The sequence below is a fragment of the Vanessa atalanta genome, chromosome 3 (genome assembly GCF_905147765.1).
Source record: "Vanessa atalanta chromosome 3, ilVanAtal1.2, whole genome shotgun sequence".
NCBI classification, from domain to species: domain Eukaryota; kingdom Metazoa; phylum Arthropoda; class Insecta; order Lepidoptera; family Nymphalidae; genus Vanessa; species Vanessa atalanta.
Window position 1 is genome coordinate 12,527,387 of NC_061873.1, and position 26,835 is coordinate 12,554,221.

Sequence of the window (26,835 nt, forward strand, 5' to 3'; positions counted from 1 at the left end):
CATTGGAAGGAATTTGAGGAGGCCTATGCCAAAAGGCACACCGAACGTGGGACCTCTTGTAACCCCATGATTAGGAATAAAAGGCTATTATTATTATGTAGCGCGTCGAGCTACCAATCTTGGGAACTCAGATGTTATGTTCCTTCTTCCTGTAGTCACAATGGCTCACTCACTCTTCAAGCTGGAGTACAACAATACGAAATTGCTGCTTGGCGGTAGAATCTGCAACAACTTAACTTATATGAATGGGTGGCTCCCACACAGACTGGCCTGACTAAAAACCCCTATTACCAATGAAAATAAAGCCAAATGTTTATTTACTATTTTTTTTAATTTCTCATTTATTTCTAAGCTTTGTTGGAAAAATCTAATTCAATATAAATTCACCTTTTCAAACATTTCACACTACCAACTTTGAGAAACTTATTCCCTGGCCACATTATTGTACAGAACTGTACAAAATGCTTTAAAAATGTCCGTTCGTTATTGAGTCTCTGTTACATCATTTTTAATTCAGATTGAAAAATATTTTTTTTAGTAAAACCTTTTTTTCTAAAACCTAAGTCTACGACGCTACGCCTCTACGCGCTACGAGAGGGGCGGAGGGGGGTCCAAAGTGGGCGGAGCCAGACCCAGCCCTCATCTGCTTCGCGAATTGGTACCGCAGAGGAAAATACGCCTCTAGACGCCAGTGTCGCTCCGACCGCCGAACGAGTCGGGTGTGTGTAATCTTAGTGCTAAGTTTACAAGGATTTTTATCGTGTTTAGTGCTGTGTGTGACATGTTGGGAGGGACGGGTGCACCGTGCTAGGACATGTCGCGAAGGAAACAGAGCAATCCCAAGCCTTTAAAACGTAAGCAAACTTCTATTCAAACATTAAAAAAAAATAGACTTAGTAACTATTCATAGAACTGCCGCTTAGAAATATCTATAAAACAAAGTTTTTAAACTTACAAAAGTACGCTAAATTACTAAGAATTGGTCATAAATAACCATATTGATTGATAAATTGACATAATTAAAATGAAACATATGTTCGGTTTAACTTAGCCGGTAAAGTTTTCCAGTCGACTAAACATTATCTTAAATTGCGGTTTGAATTAATGATACATTCATGTTGATCAATAAGCAATTATACAAATATAATACTTATTACAATAGCAATATGGTATAAATTGAAATATTTGTATGATGATCAGAAAAAAAAAATTATACAACATTTGCGTAATTTCTATGTATAACGCACTACTCGTACAGTTCATATAGGGATCAAAAATGATACATAATACATTATATATACATTTAACTATGAATATATATGTATATACTTTGCTATAAAATAATAATATATTATACACAATGTGAATGTGTTGTATTGTTATGCTTGCGTCGTTTATATATTTCGTGAATTTCTGTACAATGCCTGCGCAGGAGTTATTACAGAGTCAAGCATGCGCAAAAACACGTCCACTCTACGCTTTCTCATAATAATTCTGTTAGAGAAATTAGTGTTATTACTAACTGGGACAGCCTAATTTTAAATTGTTTCGATATTCAAACTAACGATTTGAACTCGGGACTACGGACTCAGCTTTATAAATCAAAACCTATGAGGAGATAAGCGAATAAAATGAACTATAGCGCTCAAATTATTTCAATCCATTGTCCATACCAATGATAATGTTACTATTTGATAATCTTTATATAAAGACTTGTATTTTATATGTAAAGTATTGTATTACTTGCTTGATAATCTGTCATTTTCGACTGAACGGATCATGTTAAATTTTGACATACGTCAAAAATGTCGTAACCTTAAAAAAAAAAAAATAATGGCAAGAGAATATAGTCATACATGCTTAACTATTCCAATTATATATGATTAATTTATTAATTTGTTAGTACTCGTATCTCTCACAAATTATTATTTTACACATATCGATAAGACATTAATTGTTTAATAAATTAAATTGTATATTAAATAAGTTTTCTTATATATTAAAACACTTATACAATACTGGCAAGCCATGATTTTTGAACATTAAATGATTAAGATTAAAGGTAAATTTTAATATTTTGTAGAGTAGTTCGAAATTGAATGAATCTTTGAGTTTAGTTTTGACAAATTTCAAAAGTCAAAATGCTTTTTGCATTTGATCATTGAGGGTTCCGTACCGTTTATTGGAGACTTTTTATTGTTATTATCATTAGAATGATAGCAGTCATGGCTACAGGTATTATGTAAAAATAATAGATTAACTATTACGTGTCAAAAATATCGAATGTCAGACAGACGGCGATATTTTAAGAATAGGGTTCCTTAGTTTTTTACACATAGATGAGGAATAAGGATTAACTGTAATAAAGAAAGGTAGGTACATGTCTCTCAATTGTATTGTTTATATATGTATATATATAAAACGAAACAATTATTGTACTAGATATTTAAAGGGTATTTATTATGGATTTATAAAGGGCTTATTTGAATTCTCGGTTTCAAGTAATTATAAATTAGATTGATTTTATTATTTTTCTATATAACCTCTAAACTTTGACGGTACAAAGGATACAAGAGGCGCATTTTCGACCCTGACCTTGCTATCGTCCTGATTCCCAATCAATTTACCTAAAAAAATTCAAGAATTAAATACATTCAAGCATAAAAAATAATTAATAAACAGATATTCTACCGCCAATCAGCAATGCTTAGTATTATTGTGTTCCGGTTTGAAGGATAAGTGAGCCATTTTAAATAAAAACATCTTAGTTCCCAAGGTTGGTGGTGCATTGGCGATGTAAGGAATGGTTAATATGTCTGTGGACGATAATACCTTCCGTTTACCTACATCAAAAAAATACATAGTTTCAATCATTTAAAATAAGAAATAATTTGATGGATTATAAACAAAAATTTGAGTATTATATATATTTATAATTTGGTATTTGGCTCAGATTTAAACCTATAATCTCTTTACGGAATTCAATGAGCTATCTCGACTATGTCACCGGTGACGATGGAAAAATGTATAATGGATATTGTTTATGTTAAAACTGGTTTTAATCGTATTTTTTCTAGAAATTTAGTTTGTGGTAGTGACTAATTATTTATTGTGAATACAATATAGTAGTAGGTACAAGTTTTGTTATTTTCTATACCAATAATACTTATTATAAATGCGAAAGTGAGTCTGTCTGTTTGTAACTCTTTCACGGCCCAGCCAAATCAAATAAAAATAAAAATATACTTTATTCAATTAGGCTTTTGTAAGCACTTTTGAATCGTCATTTAACAAACTATGAGTGAAGCAACCATCGGCTTGGAATGTAGATTCTACCGAGAAGAACCGGCAAGAAACTCAGTAGTTACTCTTTTTCAACATCTAAAAATACAGTTATGTTATTTTGGTATGAAGCAAAGAGCCGGATTTGATTACATTTTGGTATGAAGCAAGCCATCTCTCATCATCTCATCTCATCATCAATCCCAAGGAAGGATATGAGCTACTTTTTTATGCCTAACTGCTGACGACTAACCTCGATAAATCTAGCGAATCCGCAGGCTTATCACGGTCGTTGTGTTTTGAAATATTGAACACCAGTCATAATGTAATAAGATTTTTTTATTTCAAACTTTATCAATGTCATAACCACAGATTATTAATGAATTATTTGATAATTATAAAACAAATAAACACCCGATTACCTTTTTTTATTTTGAGAAATAATAGCAACGATATTAATAGATAAAAAAATTGGTTCACGTTACGAAAACTATTTTGTTAATAGGTAAAGATGTTATAAATAAACATCTAAATATTTTGTTTCAAATAATCCGTCTTTTATATTCGTATATTTTTGGCTTAATAGGTTAAAAATTAAGATAACAGGTCATTGCTCCTTCCTCAACATCTGTAGAACGATTTTTCCTTGAATACATGAGTCAAGGTATCGATAGATTCGGTTTTATAATGACTCGTACAAATTAATTGAATAACAAAGTCCCCGATTCACGTATTATTCCTAAACGCATAAAATATAGGAAAACAAATTTAATGAACTTGAAATCAGTTGTTTTCAGTTAAATGTATTTTTATTCTTTATCTATACAGATACTTGTAATTCTTCCTTTTTTGTAGGATTGTATGTAAACACTAAACTCCTAAAACGCTAGAGCGTTTTCGATTAGATGCAGTAGATGGCGCTACTAACGTACTTCTGGTTATTTAAAAAAAAAAAACTTATATTAAAACTATATCGACTAGATCATATATCGTAACGAAGTCGAGACTTGCAATTTGTGTATGCTAAAATTTGTAAAATTAAAATATAAATTTGAATGACAAATATTTGACAAATATTAATAACCAGAAGTACGTTAGTAGCGCCATCTACTGCATCTAATCGAAAACGCTCTAGCGTTTTAGGAGTTTAGTGTTTACATACAATCCTACAAAAAAGAAAGAATTACAAGTATTTGTATCTGTATAGATAAAGATTAAAATTTATATAATAACATACAAACGAGATTTTATATATATAAAATCTCGTTTGTATGTTATTATACCACATATAGTAGAAATTTTGCACAGTCACATATAGATTCTTGGGTATCATGCACGAGGGATGCGCTTTCGGATCTCGCAATTTAAAATAATTAATTATTGATAATTATTTATCACGTTCGTGTAAGCAAAATATAACTCGAATGTTGCTGCTATCAATATGTTATTAAAGAGAAAGTTCATAAGATAATGATTTCGTTGGTAACAACGTAATGTCAAGGTGACAAAGACAATACAAGGTGTGTTTATACAAGTTGTACTCGCGACGTCGGTCGTACTGACGTTATTTTTAAATCAAAATATTATCGACACAATATATTTTAATACATGTAGTCACCGATAGAAGTACACCAATGATGGTCAAAGAAATTAATCGCCCTTTTAATTACCTATAGGTGTAGCATGCCTAATATTTTATTAATAAAAAAGATCAACGGTATTAAATCAAAGATATTTGATTTTTAGCTAGGTTTATGTATATTTTTAATTATATTAATATTATAATGATATTTAATTCAAAAAAGTATAACATTTCTTCAAATTAACTTCTAATGAAGTTTAAATGTTATAAGTTATAATGAATTGATAACTATATCAAAACTATCATTATATTAAGTTACATCAAAATCGGTAAAGTGTTAATTCAGTTCAATGGATGGTCATTTTTTTTTATTTGTCCGTTTACAAAATAAGACCCGTTTACAAATAATGTTTTTTTTTTAAATGTCACATGGCACTTCTATTTATTCTCATGTAATAGCCGAATAAATTGCGGGCTATATTTCGATCGCGGTGCAAAAGTGTATACGCAAACACGCATGATACAATGGGGTGGCAATCCTACATTCACGAAGACACATAATACGACTTCTTAACTTCAAGCTATAAGCTATATAGATTAAAAAAAAAAAAACCATTTATTATATAAGTCAAATCACATTTGAATTTAGAACTTTTGACAGGTTTGTCCGAATAAATATATCAAATCCAGTAACTTGTTTTCGTACTAAAACAAACAAACGAATTATACAACTTAATACTATTAGTATGATTGATGTAGATATATTTTTTTATTTATACGAACGATTCAAAGTGCGGGTTCAATACACGCTTATCTATCTATTCACGTATTCTTTGATTGTTTATTTATTAAGCTGTGGCGATAGCTCGGTTATTATATCGTGGAAAAGACCAGGGGGCCAATTCTACTAAGAAATTGACACTTTATCGGAATATAATCGAAACGCAATCGTTGCAATTTAAGCGTTGTTCTATTCTACAAACGTAAGGTCAAAGTTGAATCGGAAACGTATCGTTACCGTTATGGATAAATTATTATTAATATTATTATTAATATTATTTTTGTGAGACGTTAATTCGAAATAGAATCGGGAACGTGTTATTTATTTATTGAAAAAGTTACACCATCAATTTATCACTTATCAATTAAAATTAATATCTGTGGGTAACATAAATAGAATTACCCCAGCTTTGACACCAAGATTTCGATATTGTTTTTTGTTATTGGATTTATAATTGATAATTGTTTGGTAATTTAACCTCAATGGCTCTTGTCGGGTAGTGTTGAATAAGTCGCAACTTCGATTCTAGTCTCTTGCAGATACCATAACACCCCATCCTGGTAGGTTTTATGGCTTAACTGTTGGGCACAGAGATACCAGGGATTAATAGTAGTTTGCTTGTGTATCGTAATTGGAAAGGAAGAAACGCTTAAGAGCCAAAATAGTGCTTTTGGAAAATGAGCTTTAAAAAGATTACTCTAAATTCCATTTTCCATTATATATTTGGATAAACAAAAGTTGTGTATAACATTTATTCAATATGTACTATCAATTACAGGTGAACAGATAATTATTGACTTTAATAAGGCAAAAATTTGCTTAAAAGTTATATAACAATTAATTTAACTTTTGTATTAATAATTTATTAATGATCTGTAGGGACGTCTATAAGCTTAAATATCTGTGATAACATTTAATTGTATTATATAAAAAATTCAATAAACGATAATTCAATTATTAAAGTACATCATCACGTGTTCTTGTGTGTGTTTGTTATTTTATTATGGGGATGGTTTTTATTATCTGTGTTAAACCGTGACAATTTATTACATCTTTATACTGAAAATTTGCATGAAGGGCCTGGTTTCTGAATCGCGCTAGCGTTTGGTTCGCCTTAATATTATATAGGTTCCTGACAGTAAATCTATATTGTTTGTCAAATTTTGTATGTTATGTTATGGTAATGGCGTTACCACGTGGTGATAATAATTGTCAACCGGAACTACAGGAATGGTTTTTTGGATTGTAAGTAATCAACTGTGTTAAAACTCACCGCTTGATGGCTCTGTGGTAGGTATAATGAATCGTATAATTTTATACCAGGAAATGTAATCGTTTTACAATGAAAATATAATAAAAATTATAAGTATTTGATTACTATGACGCCTGTTTGGCAGAATAGTAAGAGTTCATAGATCAATAAATCAAATAATTATGTATGTAATTTTTTTTTATATATAGTCCATAGAAACTTAGTTCAGGTGGTAGGACTTTTTGTAAAACCATCTGTGTACTGCTAAAATATCTAGATAATTAGTATTGTTGGTTACAGCTACGTTTGAGTGAGCCAGAGTACTTTTAACAGTTGGTGGCGCATGAGCGAGTGTTCAATACTTCTTGCAGCGCCATTGTCTATGGGTGGTGGGGAAGCCAGCCAGTTCGCTTACATATAACAGGCGTTTTGTTTATGGTATAATAGTGACCTTACTATCAACTTCGATACTGTGGCAAATCTCAACAGAGTCTGGAACTGTACTAGAAATATTATTGTTTAAAATGTGTGCGCAAACATTATTACAGCATGTAATGTGGACACTAGAAGGTGTTCCTTGATGTTTGAGTTAATCCAGATATGACGTCACGGAAGCAACACAAATCTACAGATTTAGAGGTATACTTTTTTCAGTAGTTTTCTAGAGCAAAGGAACATCAAGTAGATTGACATAAATAAAATGTAATTGGTCATTATATTTATTTTTCTTATTATCTCAATTATGTTTTGTGTTTTCATCCCTTAATATTCGACATATTTTTAATTAAGCTTTACTAACGTTCTCTATTGTAGTCACTGTTATAATACTGTTTGTTTCCAAAAGAAATTACTTCAACACGGATTCAAAGGTGGTCAGCGTTCTGAGATAAATCGAGAAAAATAATATGGACTTGTCATTTAATTTAGACGATAAACGGACAAACACACGGTATCAGCTAAGTTGATAGCTGGTCGCTTATCAAGTTTGCTTTCACTACGATTTAAAAATACGAATACTTAGCTGAGTGATAGCATCGGAAACTTATGACCGTTTCTTATCGGTGAATTCATATTTAATGGAATCATACGGTATTATTAAGCGTTAAGTTTAAATTTTACTTAATCAACCACTAGTACGATAGTTGTATACTTTGTATTTGGCTTAAAAATGACTGCATGGTAGAATTCCTTTGTCCGTTTAAAATAAATAAAAAAAAACAAATGTCAAAATGAAGATTGACATTTGCCTTTAAAATATGGCGACTCACAGTCGTGTTAAAAATAATTGTATATGTTAACCCGACAACGTTAAAATCGCGCTGAGACAAGTTATAAAATATTCTTGTCGGAGGTCTAATGTAGCAACAATTCTATTATTTACCATTTAATAGGTAGACGATACATATATTTTTAATTTAACACTTGATATAGTGACGTAAAGAGGATAGCCGTGTTTGTGGTCGTGGCCGCGTGTCCTCTTTAAAAACCGTCTTAACTCTGAGTTCAGACTTGGAGCAAACACAACTGAATTAATTTGTATTTATTTTTAATCTCGGGCTCAGATGTGAAGGAACGACGTGAGCATATCTGCACGTGGTTGATGAGAATCTTCCTTGAGTCCAACCCACATTTGAGCAGCGTGGTGGAGTACGCTCCAAACCATATCAAAGGGAGGAGGAGACTCATGGGACATTAACAGGAAGTTACTTTTTACACTACATGTATATTAGACTAAGTTAGTAAGACTACGGCTGTCCTCTCAAAATCATTAAGAAAACAGTTTCAGTTAGTTCCTTAATGTTAATAACATTGTAAATATCAACATAAATATTAGGAATGTATTAAAAAATCGTCGTTTTTATTTCAATAAAGTGTCTATGACCATTTGCGTCAAAAATCACAAATAAAATGTCTATCAAAGTTTCGTTATGTTAGGTCATATTTTTAATGTATAAAATTATAAATTTGAAGAAATAATAAGTTAGTTGTACCTATATATATAGTGTTGATATTTTCTTTCTTGATCTAAACTTGGCTTCCACTTCGAAATGAGATAGAACTAATATAAAAACTCACCAAACCACATTACGAATAACTTGCTCGCGTATAGGTTACTAACAAAATAAGACTGCAACGAAAACAATGATTTGAAGTGCTTATGAATCTCGTAAAGTACATTCTGAATTAGAATTTGGTTGAATTTAACAAGCGATTGAAAACGAAAACAAACCTTGAAGACGTTAAGAGGGCGATAACATGATGTAATGGTTGCTATAACAGATTTCGTTCAATTCAGATAGTGCGTACACTCGGCCGTAATGGAGCCCAGATAACGCGATTCCCATGCGCGCGCACTATACAGTATTTTATTGACTCATCAATAGCTTGTCAGAGATTAATTGGATTTTTAACATATTATTTTTTGGATGCGGTCTGGCAAATATGTCACCTCATGGTGAGCGATCTCCACCGCTCATAAAGCGCTATTTGCGCTGTAAAGATATTAACTATTCCTTATGTTGGCAATGTGCCGCCAACCTTGGAAGCTAAGATGATGCTTACCCTTCCAATGTCTACACTACAAAATAAGTATTGGTGTTTCGTAGAATATTTGATGAGTATGTGGTACGTACGCAGACGGGCCTCAAGAAAACTCTACCACCATGTGAATAGTACATATTAACACGTGTATATGCAGTCATAAACGAGTGAGAAAATACATCAATACTATTTCTAGCCTGCCAAATACGTTGTCAACAAGATATTCTTACAAAAAAAAACGGGTTAAGCTTTTTCCGTTTTAGTTACACAAAGGTAAATAAATATGATTATTGCGTTGGCTGTTGTAAACATTCAATAAATAATGATGTTTTCCGTGCCTAATCGTATATTCATTGCCCTTCAGAGAAGTTTCGCGAGCCTGGACATCCTGCGTAAATCTCGACACCTGGTGACACAGCCGAGGTATCTGCTTATTGAGTAAAAGCGGCGACATCAAAGGAGTATTGTGCGCGTACGCAAATAACGACGACGGCTGCACTATTGTGCCACAAAATTATGCTTTCCATGGAAGATTGTGCGTTTCCTGGTCATTTTGTTTCTGTATATCCTTAAAGAGGATTAATTATTGAAACGGTGAGCCTTTGCGGGTTTGTTTATGAACTGATGATCGTTACTATCTTTGGACATTCGTGTCTCGTGTAATTGAACACCGTATTGTAGGGATTGAATGAATTGCTGGGTGGTTTATGATTTAAACCAATGGTATATAGATGTTTTGAAAACGAAACGATCGCCTCCTCCCTATTTCTAATCATATTCAATATATGTACTTAATTTGATTGACAAAAAAAAGACCCGCTGAGTTTCTTTCGCCGGTTCTTCTCAGGTCAGGGTGTTTCCTTTTCCGAACCGGTGGTAGTGTTTAATTTGACTAATATTAAGTGTAATGCTTCTATGTTCAAAAAAGGAATTAGAGTTTGAGTTTGTTGAGACTATTGTCAGGCTATGGAATGTGAGTATTTTTAAATTGTTAGTGTATTAACTAATAATATAGACGAGATGTGAATCTTAAGCAAAGATTCGGAGTTCAAACCTGATCATGCAATACTGAATTTCCATGTGCTTATGATTTATCTTGTGCTCGGCGTTGAAGAAGAATTTCGTGAGATATATGCATATCGATAATACTTTTTTGGAATAAAGATTTGGTCATAGACTAGAGATGCGAATACGAATATTGCATACGATATAACCTAAAAAGTCGTTTATTATTTTGACTGTTATACATCCGTTACGTCTTTCAAAGCCAATTTCAGGTCGGTCAATATATATTATAGTCTTTAAAACAGTCTTAAGTACAACAAGCATACGGATGCAAGCAGGGTTCTGGCGACCCTCTCCTCCCAGAAACAGTTTTTTGAGTCCTGCTATAGTGTCTAACTGGTGGTCTTGACCATATCGGAGAGTGGTGATCGGGTTTTTTGAACTTGCTTGGCTTAAGACGGGTCCCGCTTAAAATATAATAAAATTAAAATGTAAGTTTGATAACGTACTAAAGCTGAACAAAGGTTTTATTTTAAGTGCCAGTATTACCACAGAATCTTTCTTCTTTCTGATTGAGTAAGTCAATTCTAAATTAAAAAAAAAAATCAAGAATTATATCTAGAGTATTTAGAAATAATCGATAAGAAGTTGTAATGAGGCAGATAAGCTATTTTGCAATAATTTTAAGAATACACTGTAATGATGTGTAACAACGATTGCTTATCGTTATCAGATGTTACAAGTGATGTACCGTCTATCGATATGTTTAACACACAATTTTATTATAAAAATGAAATTTCGATAATCGTTAAGATAAAACACAATTGATGTCACTCATTGAATCGTTTTATTGGTATTTATTTAAACATTACATAATGACTACCTCGTTGATGTAGTGGTTAGATATAAGTTTGCGGAACCCGAAGTCCTGGTTTTAATCACCAGGTCACTAAATAGTTATTGTATTTTTTGGATTTTTTTACCGGAGTCTTAAAAATTTACTCCCAAAATTTTAATCCATACTAATATTATAAATGAGAATGTAACTCTGTCTGTCTTTCGTTCTTTCAAGACCATGTTCGAATCGAATACTTTCATTTGTTTAATTACTCTTTTATGTATTCTTAATCTCGTTTTAAGTGAATTATAAAATTCTTACGAGAAATAAAGTTCTTAACCTCTAATATACCCGAAGCAAGTGATCGTAAAACAACTTCATCTTTAAACCTGTTAGTTACGATATCTGTGCAACCTTTACGAAGCTACGAACTAGTCGCTAAATATATGATTGTATCACTAACGCTTAGCATGGTCACGCAGGTGGGTCTGAAGCTTAACGATACGACACCGTTGCGCATGTGTGACCGTTCATTAGCTGAATCAAGTTTGAACGCACAGATGTGATCTTAGCTTAAAAAGTATGTTTTACTATTCGATGCGTGGATGTGTTAATTTCTAATACTTAAATGTAATATTGGAAGCACGCGACCGTGGGAATGAGGGTGTCACTAAAGGAGGGTTGACACCCCACGACAATACGGTTCCAATGACCCGTTACGCGTTCAGACTTGGAATTTACAAATTATAAGTGTTAAAAAGGATTTAAGTCTATGAGTCATATTTTTAAATTATATTATTTTAATAAAAGCATACATATAGATTATTATTATGATTTAGGCAAATGTATTTTTTTTATTCTTAGACGAGTCACTTTGACCAATATCGCCTAGAGTTAAACAGATGGCGTCATTTTGAGATCTGTCAAAGGACTTTCAGCGACTATTTCTTCTTTTTTCGAAAATAGAATGTAGGGCAAAAGTCGAAACGTCGAAAACGAGAATATAAATAAGTTAATAAATAGAAACATACACACAAACACACGAATAAATTATTTCAAAACAATTTAGTTAAATATATTTACTATCCCAAAAATGTGAGGCAATTGTTAAGCTATTATTATTCTTTTAAATCTTGGAAAAGGAGGAGAAAATAAATTGTATGGTCACTTTCTTATTCCCTCCTGCAAAAATGTCTTGAAAAGTTGTATACGTTGTCAATCGAATCTCTGATTATCATTTCCACAGGCGAATTTTCTGACACCGCCGCTGATCTCCGCTGATCTATTCAGACTAGGTATATCTTTATATGTATGTTGATGAAGCTTTATTTCTGTATAAATTATCTCGTGACCATAGATCATTTGTATGATTCATTAACTCATTCATTCCTGTTGCAAGGAAACTTTGTATCAGATCGAATTCAGTCTCTCATATATGAAGCATAAAGGGGATTGGTGGAAAAACCTCCAAACGTTATCTGTAATAGGAAACCTTAGCGCAGTGATTAATTTATAAAAACTACTAATATTTGGTTTTTAAGGTAACAGTAACAGTAACGTAATTTTCAACCAAATGTATATACACTTTTCGAAATTTAAATATTATAATATACGTGTATTATAGGAATAAAGAACTCCTCTAGAATCCATTAAAATCCGTTGCGTAGTTTACAAAATCCAAGCCTATAGACGGCGGGAAGCGACTTTGTTTTATGCTATGAAGAGATAATATATTAAAAATAAACTTTATACGATTTAAACTTATTGAACCTTGTTACTCATTGATTTCTCGATAAAATAATTACTCATAATTTAGTCAGACTAAAATATGAAGTTGACAAAGCGTTTTGCAGACTAATTACCACTAAATAATATATAACCGTCTCTATAATTTACAATTATTTGAGAGGGACAGATATAAAACATGTTTTTTGTTTTTGTCAAACGTGTATGTCATAATCAATGTTTTCTAAAAGTAATAGCGTAACAGTAACAGCCTGTAATTGTCCCACTACTGGGCTAAGTCAATTCCACCATGCTCTTCCAATGCAGCTTGGGTACTTCACGATGTTGTCTTTCACTGCCAATCACGATATGAATTATGAACACAAATTAATCACATGGAAGTTCCGTGGTGCCTGGGTTTGAAGCCGCAATCATCGGTTAGTATTCACGCGTTCTAACCATTCGGCATTTTCGTTCGGCTCGTATAGTCCTAATTCGACTATATTAGTAACAATTCATTGTTATTCCGATAAAAGTGTAAATGTAAATTATCTGAGTGTTGTTCTTTTCTGTGTCTTTCCTACATTTTTGTGTGTGCTATATAAATATAATCTCATAAACCTCTTCAGGCATAAGGTGTTACTAGTTCTCTTAGACATGTATGTGTTTTTATTTTTGTAGGACGTACAACAAAAGTGTTATATAAAAAAAATGAATTTGTATGTTTCTTTATAGATCTCTGTTTTTGTCTTATTTCAAATTTATTTTTATACCAAATACAAGCAATGAAACAATCAAAGGTTTATTCATAGGTCAATCGCCCGATGTTTGAATAGTGACCAAAATACTCTTGTATATTGAAACAGGACACGTTTTTATTAAAAACTTAATTACGAGAAACAAATTAAAATGCATGTCTTTTATATATTTAATAAATATTTGAATAATTAAAATCTAGTCGATCAAGGCCTCGATTAATTCGATATTCGACGTAAACCACAAATGAATACATTCAAATCTGACCCTTATCGTTTGCGTAATACGAGTGACAATACGTTGATATGTATTGACATCTATGAAACAGATATCGCGATGTATTCCCATCTAGATAAAAGTTTTAGCGAATAGATAACATTTATCGGGTGGATTAAAATCGTTCGGATATCCAACTGATTATGATCTAGATAACCTAACGTTGATAGTCAAAGCCCGATTTAAAACACTAAATAGTACAGGCGCAGGTGGTGATCATTTAATTATATTTGTGTTCGTTTCTAGGTGATCACTCATTTATACCACTTATTCTACCGTCCACCTGTGTAGTTTCTTATGGTTTCGGTTCAATATGCTTTATTGGTTTACTTGGTGGTAGGTCTTTGTGCAAAACGTACCCAGGTACTACCGAATAATCAGATATTCTACCGCCAAACAGCAGTACTCAGTAATGTTGTGTTGCGGCTTGAATGGTGAGTGAGCCAGTGTAACTACAGGCACAAGGGACATAACATCTTACTTCCAAAGTTTGTGTTGCATCGCGTTAGGAATGAATAATATTTCTTACAGCATTATTGTCTTTGGGCGGTGGTGACCACCTTCAGGTGGCCCGTTTGATCGTCCGCCCATCTATATTATATATTTGGTTAAAAATGTGTGAAATCGAGTGATCCAGTGTAATTATAGTTAGCATCTTGTTCGCGTTGGCGGTGCATCGATGATGTTAGAAGTAACAATGAGATAATTCTTGAATACTAATAATCTGCTAATCTAATAAAAAAAATAAGGTTGTCTGTCATAGTAGCTCTGTCGGATTTTTCTAACGCTTTTAATACAGTCGACCAACGTTTTTTAGTTCGAATTTTGTTCTCTTATATTTTATTTCAAAATTGTTTTTACATTTGATATGACAGTAAGCCATACGCATTGATATTTAGACTTCGAATCGGTGTATTGTAACTGGCTATACTGCTGGCGTTTTTCAAGGAGGTACTATCTCCATCCAGGTATATCTCCATTTTTATTCTTTCTCTCTTTTTTATTTATAAATGTCACTAATTCAATCTGAACCGATATAAACATCTGTTTGCAGACGATTTTTATCTGTATGGCTCAGGCTGAGCTAAATGTATTAGGAGAAACAATTTCTGAGCTAAAAAATACTTTATGTCTCAGGACTAGTCTGATCTAACAGATTTGGAGTTCCTATCACCTCAGTCGATCATCATTATGAATATTAGAATTGTAATATGTATATGAAGACAATTAATTCGCTTGTAGGTGTACATAATTTAATCTTAGAAAAACACGCCACAGGCTTGTAATTTGATCAATATCCACTCCTAAAATTGCGCCAGAAGGGATTTTGTGATAGCGTCCGTGATCGATGCTTTCACATATCTATGTAGATAACAAACTTTATCTTTGAAAAGATTAGGTTTTCGCTAACGACGTTTAAAAACCGAACCAACGGATTTGTGTTACGTCCTTGAGTGATCATTTATTCCTGAATATACCTCGATAAATTTGGATAACTCAAAACTTGTTGGATTAAATTATTATGATTAGATGTTTGATAAACAGAATTAGTTTAATTTTTGAAGAAACGATAACACCGTCCCTATATAGCAAAGTGATAGCAATACACGGAACCTGTAAAGGTACGACAACATCTGCGATCTTTACAAATACAACAAAAAACTTTCACTCTTAAGGTCGCAGAGATGTGGCATTAACCCTGAGCTATAAAACCTCTTCGAACGATTAAAATTAACTGGTGAGCTGAAAAGAACGATTTTGTTGATTTATTGATGGATTTTTAGTTTACAATATTCTAAGGAATATCAAAAAGAAATCTCAGGGTGTTTTAAAAATTTCCTTATAATAAAGACGTTATCCATCAAGCTTAGATATACATTGATGTATATAGATGGATAGATCTCGATCTCTTAGAATTCTTGAATATTCTTGAAAGATTCTAGAATCTTGATCTAAATCCGTATTTCAAATACGGACAAGCTCCACTTGCAGGTGTTTTTTTTCTTTCTTTATATTTCATCGCCTTCTCAGCGGTGAGCAAAATGGAATTTTACCGCAGTGGTGGTGGTACAAGTGGTGGAGGTGAGGACGTTAGCCCAGCAGTGGGATATTTACACTCTGTTACTTTATTTACCTATATAAATATCGTCAATTGAAAAGAAGAAGAGCTAAAGCGCCAAATGGTGCTATAGGAAAATGAGGTTTAAAGATTTTACTTCAAATCCCATTACCCTAAATCAACATTTTGGCGCTTTTGCTCTTCTTCCTTTCCACTGACATAATGTATAAAGGCATAGCGTTTGTTTTAATGTATATTTTTTTAAATTCGAAATCGTTAGCGACAATGATCATGCAATCCCAATTAGAATATCGTGATTTGACCGCGATACACTTGATTTATTTGTGCTGACTGATAAACGTTTGATGCTATCGGGAAGGGCGGATTTATGTACCGTCTGGATGGAGATGTTCGTGTACCTTTCGAGGTTTTGGATCACGAGATTGATCTGTTTAAAGATAAAGTAATTTTACTTTTCAGTAAATTAAGCTTACCTACAGTTTAAAATAAAATACAAATTCATTAAAAATATATTGCAATTTTGTTGTTTTTTTTTGTTTGTAATTAATTTACATACTTGACAAGTTTCATATGATTGACGTTCGAGTAATGAATGAGTTCTGTATGGGTCTGCAACATACGTGGTACCCTCGACGTACATATTGTCGAAAAGAAAGACAATAAATCAGCAGAATGGAACCTTCGTTATTTACGAAGTCAGAATCTATTTTGCGAGCATTATTAAATCTTGCATGTTTGACTTTTAGGTACTCCAACCGGCGAATTTTTTTTGATGTTTCCAGTCCGTACTGGTTCACATAATGTTGTCTTAGATTTTCGCGATTATTACACATTGAAATAAAACTAGTTTTTAACGGATTTAATCGCGTATATTAATTATTTTAACATCCCGACGTATCGAGCACTTTGCAGTGTTCGTGGTCACGGACCACGTGACCACGAACGACCACGAAATAAAATTCGCCGGTTGGAGTACCTAAAAGTCAAACATGCCCGATTATTAAATCTTTTTACATAATTTGACCAACTCTTAATAAGTGTCCTACTACGAATTATAAATATAAATAACATTTAAGTTACAAATATTTTCTAAAAATGTTCTTGAAGTGTTTCTTTGAGGGCGAGGTTAAGTTCTAAAGTTTTTCAACAATAAAGGAGTTTTACTTCGGTCCTGTGTACTCAATTACGTGTACTTTATATATATATCCTTTTTTTAATGATTTTTTTTATCGAGATACAAACTGATAAAAAAAAACATGTAATTATTTGTTCGATACGCGGCTATGATCTTTATCGGTATTACTTGCTACCGTTCTGTTGATAAAATGCTTACAATTTACACGATTGATAACCGTATCAAATTATCAATATTGAATTGTTGGAGAGAGTTGTCTTTGAAAAATATATCGATGTTTTTTTTTTTAAATTTACGTTCTGCGAAAATATTCTATAATGCCCAAAGAAAAAAGGAAGATATTGAACTATTGTTTTTTTGTTAAGTTTTGATTAATTTATATTTGGAATGTAGATTCAACCACTGAGAGTTTGGCAAAAAGATCAGTAGTAGTTTTTTCAACAATTAATTTTAATATAATATCGAAGCACCGAAATACTCTCTTCCGAATTGGAATTAGCTTCAAACCTTTTCCTCAAAAGGGAGAGTAGGCCTTTGCCCAGTAGTGGAACGTTAACTGGCTGTTACTGTTACTTTTATCAAACTTTAAACAAAAAGCGTCAAATAAAATTGATAACTTTAGGTATACCAAAAATATAAAAAATGTCGTTACTTAGAATAAGTTTTGTTTTGGTAAAATTCGTTATTAAATTTATAGTTATCTACAAATACACATGTAGCAGAATTTCGTTGAAATTAAACACATGCAGGTTCCTCATGATGTTTCCTTTACCGCCGAGCACGAGATGAATTATAAACACAAATTAAGCACATGAAAATTCAGTTTTTGCCTGGGCTTGAACCCGAAATCATCGGTTAAGATGCACGCGTTCTAGCCACTGCGCAATCTCGGCTCGGTGTTCGTAACGTCGAAGTACATTTCTATGAAGCTATGATTGTCGCTGTAATTAATCATAAATAGAGTCTAAATAATACAAATTCTTATTATCAGCTTACAAACGGAGTCTGCACAATTATCGACAATCATTGTGTTGATAACACCATGCGCCCATCACGCTATCCCTATCTCCCTCCCTGGTATCGCGAATAAATCTTCTATCTCTTTCACGCGGATTGTTACCAGTAAAAATATATATATAAAAAAAAATACTAATGAATATATCGGTATCGCGCATGCCTATCGCGCAGCATCCGCTAACTTATCACACGAGATAACAGGCCATCTGTCAACGGTCGATTTGAAGTACGTTAGATTAATTAGAGTTTTGAGAATTGCTATAATTTTTTTTTCGCATTCAGTAGTACATGCCGTGTTAGTTAAAATGTTAAGATTATCAAATTCTTCTGTGACGTTCTTCTATAGGAACTCAGGCAACCTCAGGTCACCTCAAGGTAACTGGTCACCACAGTCCCTTGTACATTGACGCTGTCAGAATTATTAACTATTCCTTACATCACTGCGAAACCAAACCTTGGAGCTTAGATGTTATGTCCAGTTACATTGGCTCACTCAAAATTCAAACCGGAACTAAAAACTACTAAGTATTTCTGTTTGGCGGTACCTAGGTTTGAACTCAGAAACATCCGTTAAGATTCACGTCTTCTAACAATCACAGCTCGCATAAATTATTAATAATTATAAAACTATTCGTAATTACAAACATATAATTAGACCGGTCACAAAAAGAGTACGTGTCTTATCGCCCATCGAGACAAAGACGACTGGCAATACTTATCTTGAAATTATCGTTAAAACATTACATTAAACAGTTTGTTTGTAAGTTATATTGTAATCGGTTAGTCAAGAATATTGTAATAATGTTTCGTATAAAGCTTTGGTTATTCTTAGATTTCTACTTGTATTAAAGATAAGTATTTTGTTTCTGAATTGATTTACGAAGAATTCTGAAGAAGGACTCTGAGTTTTTAGGACAGGCAAATAAAACGTTATATGTAATAAGTTTTCTTATAAAATATAAGGACTTACATGTGTACGAAATATCCATATCCATTTATAATAGTTACTGTTCATACCGAAGCAGCTTTTCCGATTGAATCGTAAATACCGATGTTCTTAGATTAAAAATGAACCAGATTTCAACCAACGGAGGCTGAGACTGTATGCTTTGTGATTAGAAATTATTTGGTAATACCTAAATAACGTCAAGTTGAATCTCTTTAAAGAGTCTCTTATTCTCGCAGATAACGTATCAATATAAATTATTAAATTCATGTGTATACATCTCACTTCTATCTAAAGTCTGTCTGGTTATCAGATTATCAGTCGAAGTGTTATCAAAGTGTAAAGGTTATCAAAAATACTCGCGGTATCGAGAAAATTTCGTTACAGTCCACATCACTGTGTAGAAAAAGATTCCAATTATAATCTGTATTTTTCTATCTTATATAATTTTCGAACGTTCATATTTCGAAATATTCATCCATACAGCCTACATTTTGTTTGATCGTATGTAGAAAAGTCCAGAACAAGTAATTATATTCGAAAAATATTAAGAGTGTATTAACATCATATAAATTTCGAGCCGAGATGGCTCAGATGTTAGAACGCGTGCATCTTAACCGATAATTTCGGATTCAAACCCAGACAGGCACCACAGAATTTTCATGTGCTTAATTTGTGTTTATAATTCATCTCGTGCTCGGTGGTGAAGGAAAACATCGTGAGGAAACCTGCACGTGTCTAATTTCAATGAAATTCTGCCACATGTGTATTCCACCAAACCGCATTGGAGCAGCGTAGTGGAATATGCTCCAAACCTTCTCCTCCAAGGGAGAAGAGGCCTTAGCCCAGCAGTGGGAACTTTACAGGCTGTTAATTTAAAAAAAAATTCGAACGTGTGAAGTTCGCTAGAGTCTCTAATATATCTTTAATTATAATTGACCTCCTATTACATGAGATATATTTTTAATTAAGTTTTAAATTTTGTTGTTTAATTAAGTAATAACGTCTTATATATCACACAGTAAACATTAACTAATTATTATTATTCTTGTCTGATGTAAATAAATTGCAATCTGAGTAAACATGGACCAATAAATTTATTTGATTATGATTTAATTCATTAATCAATAAATAATACTAATTACCTTTTTGGGTATTTGAAGTATTTAAGAGAGCATACATGAAGATCAGGCGTATCTGGTTGGGTTGACTCTCTTGAGGCAAAGATAAAAGATGTTTAATGTTTATTTAATTCAGTGATTCGCTAAGTGTTTCGCTGTCAGACCTCGGAACTTTTTTTTTTACTATCTAAAATAATATAGACGAACTGATATGTATGAAAAAGTAAACAAAGTCACGTCTTAATTTGTAATATTTATATTGATGTGTTTCATAAGACAAAAGGAAAAATAATAATTAAAAATATTTGTCTGAAGTAGTTTTGAGAAGAAAATTTGGAGCATACTTTACCATGCTGTTTCAATGCGGTTTCAAATTGTTTCCTTCATCGCCGAACCCGCAATGAATTATAAACACAAATTAAGCACATGATAATTCTGTGATAAAGATTCACGCCTGCTAACCGCTAGGGCATCAAAAAAAAATATTCAGGGCTTTAAATATTATCCGACTATTATTATAAGAAGGTATAGAGTTTATTCCACCACGCTTCACCAATACGAGTTGGAAGACTTATACGACATGCAGGTCTTAGTCATCGAGATAACAGAAGATTGCAGAGCAAATCACAATCATCGGATATAGCATGATTATTAATTAAATTCGTCAATAGATGGCGTTGTGTTCTATGTAAACATTTAAACGTAATTTAAAAAAAAAAACATTCTTCTCCTTCCATTACAATATACTAGTTAGAAAAGGATAGAAGATATACACTTCATAGTAAATTTGTTGTATCTGTATCGGATCGCGTCTATTATAACTATAACATTTTCTGATAACTGATAACAATTCCGTGTACAACATCCATTATAGATTGTAAATTCAATTAATGTTCAAAATGTCTGGCTTCGCTTAGACTAAGATTGATTTGTATGGAATAAGATAATACAATAAAATGCTTGTTTGTTTGACGCGATATGGTACGCGAGTTGCTCCCTTGATCGAGCAATAAAGGTCAAAATCGATTGAATTGTATTCTATTTAAATCGTACGTTCTGTTGTTCTATCTCATATAAATATATTTAGATATACTTCGTCATTATCATTAGCTTGACTCTCGTTTGCTTGTACCTACGAGGGATTTATGTATTTACGTGCTAGAAAAAGGCGCTACACAAAAATCATCCTCAGTGATCTCTTAATAAATACCCTTTTTGCTGTTATTTTTGTTTATAAAATGATGAGCAGTGAGATTCTATAAGAATTTACTTCATTTTTCAGTCGTAAAATATTGACTGGATTTGGGTGTTCCGCCATTTTGATGTATCGTCGCATATTACATTTTGACATTTAACGCTCGTGTTCAGTGGTGAGATTCGAGTTTCTTCTTATTATCATATTAGTAAACGTTTATATTTAATTATATTCAGAATTTTCTTTTACTGTGTGTGGTGCTAAAGGGACGACCCTGTGTAACCGCCAACTGTTATCTATTGCACAGTGAGTTTTTCCACCTTTGTAAAAGGTTTTCGAAGGCAAGACTTTCATTATTTATTATTAAGAAGTATTTGTTTATGCAAATGCAAAATACACTTAGTTCTAAAATATTGATAACATAAATGGTATTCCCTTCTGACAGATTTCGTTATGGGTAGCCATTCTATATTGACAACAGCCCAACTGCATGGAAGATAATATAATTCTCAAGTGTGTGCACACACACAGCTGCACTCTCTATACCCTGTCATGGGATGTCAATGTCTCGGAGAGCAATCCGACATGACTGAAGAGTTCAGTCAAATGATTGCTACTGTGACATGTTTGCTATAAAAACCTTATAACTTCAATTTTGACCCCACGACATCAGGATATAAAGGAAAGCTAGCCAATAGAACAACTAGAGCATAAATTATAAACACGTGGTTGCAACATTATCATAATATTTCAGACGGTCGTGATGAATTTCAAACATTCGACCCACGTGTAACTTGAATTTATTTGTGCAAGCGTTACTGATTCGCTTCTGAGTATTGCTTTGCTGTGTCAGAAATTCGTATATTATTAAGATAACATCACGATACTTATTAGATACTCTGATGATATAAATTTTAATCTAAATAAATGTAAGGTATTTCTAGTTACCTTTTGTACTTTAAAAAAAATTAATAAATCTTGCTATATTATTTAAATATTATAGCTTGTTGACTGTTACAACTCCTTGTAGAGTTGGCCTCCCATGATTGAATAAACTAATGTAAATCCTATGCCAATTGAAGAAGGAATAAATATAAACAAACCATAGATTTGCTTAGCTGTACTCTATTTAAAAATATATTTCAAAGTTCCGATAGCTGCTACGTTGACATTCATAATGCAATTTTGGTGAATCCATAAACAATATCATAGATTATTCAAGTTTTCGACCAATAGTTTCGCTTCAATTCGAATGTTGTTTATTTGTGTGTCTCTAGTGTCAGTGAAAACAAACTTGAATATATCAGAATTTATACAGTAAAAACGGTTAGCATGGTCGAAAGTAGTTAATGACATTATTAGAATTAAAACTCACCTAATCTATGGCCAGACAAAATAAGTTTTGTCGTGAACAAAACTCTAACTGTAACACAAACAATTTATAAAATCTGTAAATGTAGTTATCTCTTGGCTGCTTTATAATCTGGTAGAACATTTCTAATAACACGTAGAACTATTTGAACTATATACTATTTACCGGTCTCGTTATATACAGCTAACGCCGTCACTATTAAAGTCTATCGCTTAAAACAAAAGACGATAAACGGGAAAATATACACGAAACGTCATTAAAATAATGATTTTTTAAATAAATACAGTAAGTTTTCGTACGTCATTCGTTCCAAATGGCGGAACGATACACTGTCTCGCTCATCTCGCAGTGATAAAGCGCGATAAGGCGAGATAGCGCGCCTAATGGAGACCGTTTTAAGAGATAAGATAAAGCTAATGAATCTCTGTTTTAAAATTATCCGACTATTGATAAATAGATCTGGTTTCGTTCGAGAGAAACATTGGATGTTTGCGTTTAATTTTGTTGGTTGTCAATATTGTTACAGAATAAATAAGGTGGGGAACACTTGTAATTATATACCTATAATGGATTCACATTATTAATTTTAATCTAGCTCATATTATAATATGTATAAAAGCGGATGTCTAGACTAACCATAAACGTACAAGAGTACCGAGTCTAGAACGGTGAAATTCGGAATATATGTTTATTTCATAACGTAAGAATCTATCCACTAAGATATGAAGGCGTGAAGAAATAAGGGCGTGCTGTCCAATGATAACTTTATATAAGATTTTTACTAGAATGAAGATGTTTCTAGCATGACACTTATTGATAGTTGATGAAATACTACCACCGGACTTATGTTAAGAATGGCTCAAGACAAGACAAGTCAAGCGAGAATCGATCACGAAGGAATATTAAGCCTAGTCTTAAACTAATGGGAAAATAAGGGTAGCATTGCATTTAAAAATCGAAATAAAAAATAACGACGATGTAGTGTTGTTCATAAAAAATAAATAAATAATTACTAAGTGAATTTTAGTTTAATAAAAAAATTAAATAGTACTAACATTTACACTTCACGGAATTTGTAATGTAAATTGCTACACAGGCAACGAAATATTAGCCGTTAGATACCCGCAGATAGTATCAAGACTATTAGCGGCCGTGATTAAACAATGGGGCTGTAATCGAAAAAATAATGCCCATACTATATCTGGTTACGGTCGACTTCTGTACAGTCGGCTACAGAAAATATTTTTAGTCCTTTTTATTTATCCTGCAAAAAAAAATAACTTTAGAATACTAGCGAGACGAAAATAGCTTGTGATGAGTATGAGAGAGGACTTTAGATTAATACATAGATTTATTTGTCATTGTTTTTTTTTTATTTACTCTATTTGGACGATGCAAAGGTCAGTGATCATACATCCTAGTATATTTGTGTTAAGTAAAGGTAATTTAATTATTATACGATAAAATTATTAAACTTAAATTCGTTCATAGAAATGGTTTGATAGCGATTATATTATAGCCATCTATCGTTATGTAAGAATCTTTGTTTTTGTTTCGTTTTACGTAAATATAAGAGGTGTTTTGTTAAATATTAAATTCAAGCTATGAAGTTTAAAAAATAAACGTTAAGACGAATTCGAGTTTTAATGATATTTGCATAAATTCAGACATTATAAATAAATAATATATAATTTGTAATAAATTATATTTATTGTTGGCACAATAAACATTAGCCTTTGTGTTCGCAAATCTAGGACAAAAGAAAAAAAATACACAGATTTCATCAATGGCAGTTTATCTCATTACTATACACATGCGTTATAATTTGTTAACTTAAGTTATCTCCGTCTTACTGTACAATCAATTTGTCTATAAGATTGAAGTTTGTTAATTGCGCGTCTAAAGTAATTAGGGTTATTTGTTTTATTTGTTATCGAGGTCCCACATCGCCTTAACAATGGGGAGAGGCGAGTTTTGGTAATGATTCGATTAAGACGCGGCACTAGATTTATTCGTTAGTTTTTATGAAACACTAGTTGTCGCCCGCGGTTTCGCGTTTTAATAGTTGATCGTCAGCTGCTACATTTAAAAATGTACCCTTCCTTCCATCGTGTCCAAGCTTTCTTCATATCAAATTTCATCAATTTCGGTTCAGTGTTTTCGCCAATTTTTATTCCAAATCTAGGTACAAAATAGTATTCATAGTAAATTATAATTCAGTAGATTTAGAGAGCCGAGATGGATCAGTGGTTAGGGGCATCTTAACAGATGATTACGGGTTCAAACCCAGGCAAGCACCAATGACATTTCATATGCTTAATTTATGTTTCTAATTAATCTCGCGATCAGTGGTAAAGGAAAACGTCGTGAGGAAACCTTGCATTCTCCAACAAGCATTGAAGCGTGGTGGAATGAGATCCAAAGCTTATCTTTAAGGGGAGAGGAGGGCTCAGCCTAGCAGTGCTTCTTTACTTTTTAACATTGATAATTCAGTGCCTACCTGTTTGACGATAAGATTGAAACCTGTCCTTGTGCTGTGTTGTTTAGGACATTGAGTGGGTTATATATTATCTTAAATGACAAATAAAGCATCAAATGAAAACAATACCTATCTTGACTATTATATATATATATATATATATATATATATATATATATATATATATATATATGTATATATGTATATATATTTCTGTGCTCTCTATAACTGTAACGAATTCGAATGTACACTCAGTATATATCGCGTTACAAAGTTAATGTTGATGGCCCACCGGCGTGCTACTGGGAATTGAAATGAAGTCGAGATAAACAGGAATGACTGACCAGTGAGCACACGTGTAATTTTTATTATATATAGATAACTTATTCATTTTTTATCACTAGCACTTGTTTTCAAACGTTCGCAATCATTGGTCATATAAGGATATAAGTTGTTCTTGATTTGAATTACTTCCTATTCTTTGTTTTATTATTTTTTACATGTCTTGTAGTTGTAATTTGTGCCTCAATAAAAGCGTTAGTCTGTCTTAAAACACTTTTGAGTTTGTATTGAGTTTGAGTTTGAATATTTTTTAAGCTATGGATTATGAGACAGTATGTAACTTCTATGACCAATCAGTGGAATCTTCGTATTTGTCATAGAAGTCAAGACATATGGCGTCAAAGTCTATGGACCGACCGTGTCAAAAATGACGTCATAAAAAAAACCAGACCGACCAAAGACCAGAGGTTTGCCAAACTATTAACAATATCTCGCATTTCATGTCACCGATGGCAGACATTCTCAAGCTACTAGCTAACTGCTCAAACGCAGGTGCACTCATAATATCTTCACTCTCATATTCCGATTGGATCCGACCCGACTGCAAGGAGATCAGGCGCAAGACCTCACGACCTTTCAAAGGCACAGTGGTGTGAGCGCTATTACAGGCAGACAAAGTGCTACTGGGAACATCTCAGCAGAAAAACTCAACTATTCTTTACTGGACATCCAGATTTGTAGGCACTACACTAACGAGCTAGGTCATGATACGATTTTTATTGAAACATATCATTTTATGTTTTTTTTTTGTAACGGTTGAACGCTTAAATTCTCGTTTGTTGAGCTCCTTACATAGTTGAATATGTGAGTTAAAGATTAATAGTATTATATATACATGTTCAATTTCAAAGTGTTTGAGAGAAAATGAATAAGATCTTGTTCCTTTTTTAAATTAGAATTAATTAAGTTTTTTTTTAATGCTTAGACAAAGCAAAGATTCGCATCTGTGGTCCCACAGAAAAGTTGAATAATCGAATTATATTGAGGGGCCGCTTCTGACGCTACTGGGGAGAGTCTATGTTTGTTTCCACTAAAGAACAGTATTACTATAATTCGGTATTATATGTAAACGCAATTCAGAACTTAGATTGTATGATTGACAGCGCATCC

The 26,835-nt window shown here is 32.5% G+C and overlaps 1 protein-coding gene across 1 annotated transcript in view; it reads left to right on the top strand.

The window, feature by feature from the left end:
• The first annotated feature begins 694 nt into the window (after nucleotides 1-694).
• The window catches only part of LOC125077079 (zinc finger protein ush), a 206,860-nt gene continuing 180,719 nt past the window's right edge, over nucleotides 695-26,835 (top strand). Inside the window, exon 1 of the mRNA XM_047688872.1 lies at nucleotides 695-854. Within this exon, the coding sequence (XP_047544828.1) occupies nucleotides 815-854 (40 nt within the window). The 5' untranslated portion in view covers nucleotides 695-814. The remainder of the gene's footprint in view (nucleotides 855-26,835) is intronic.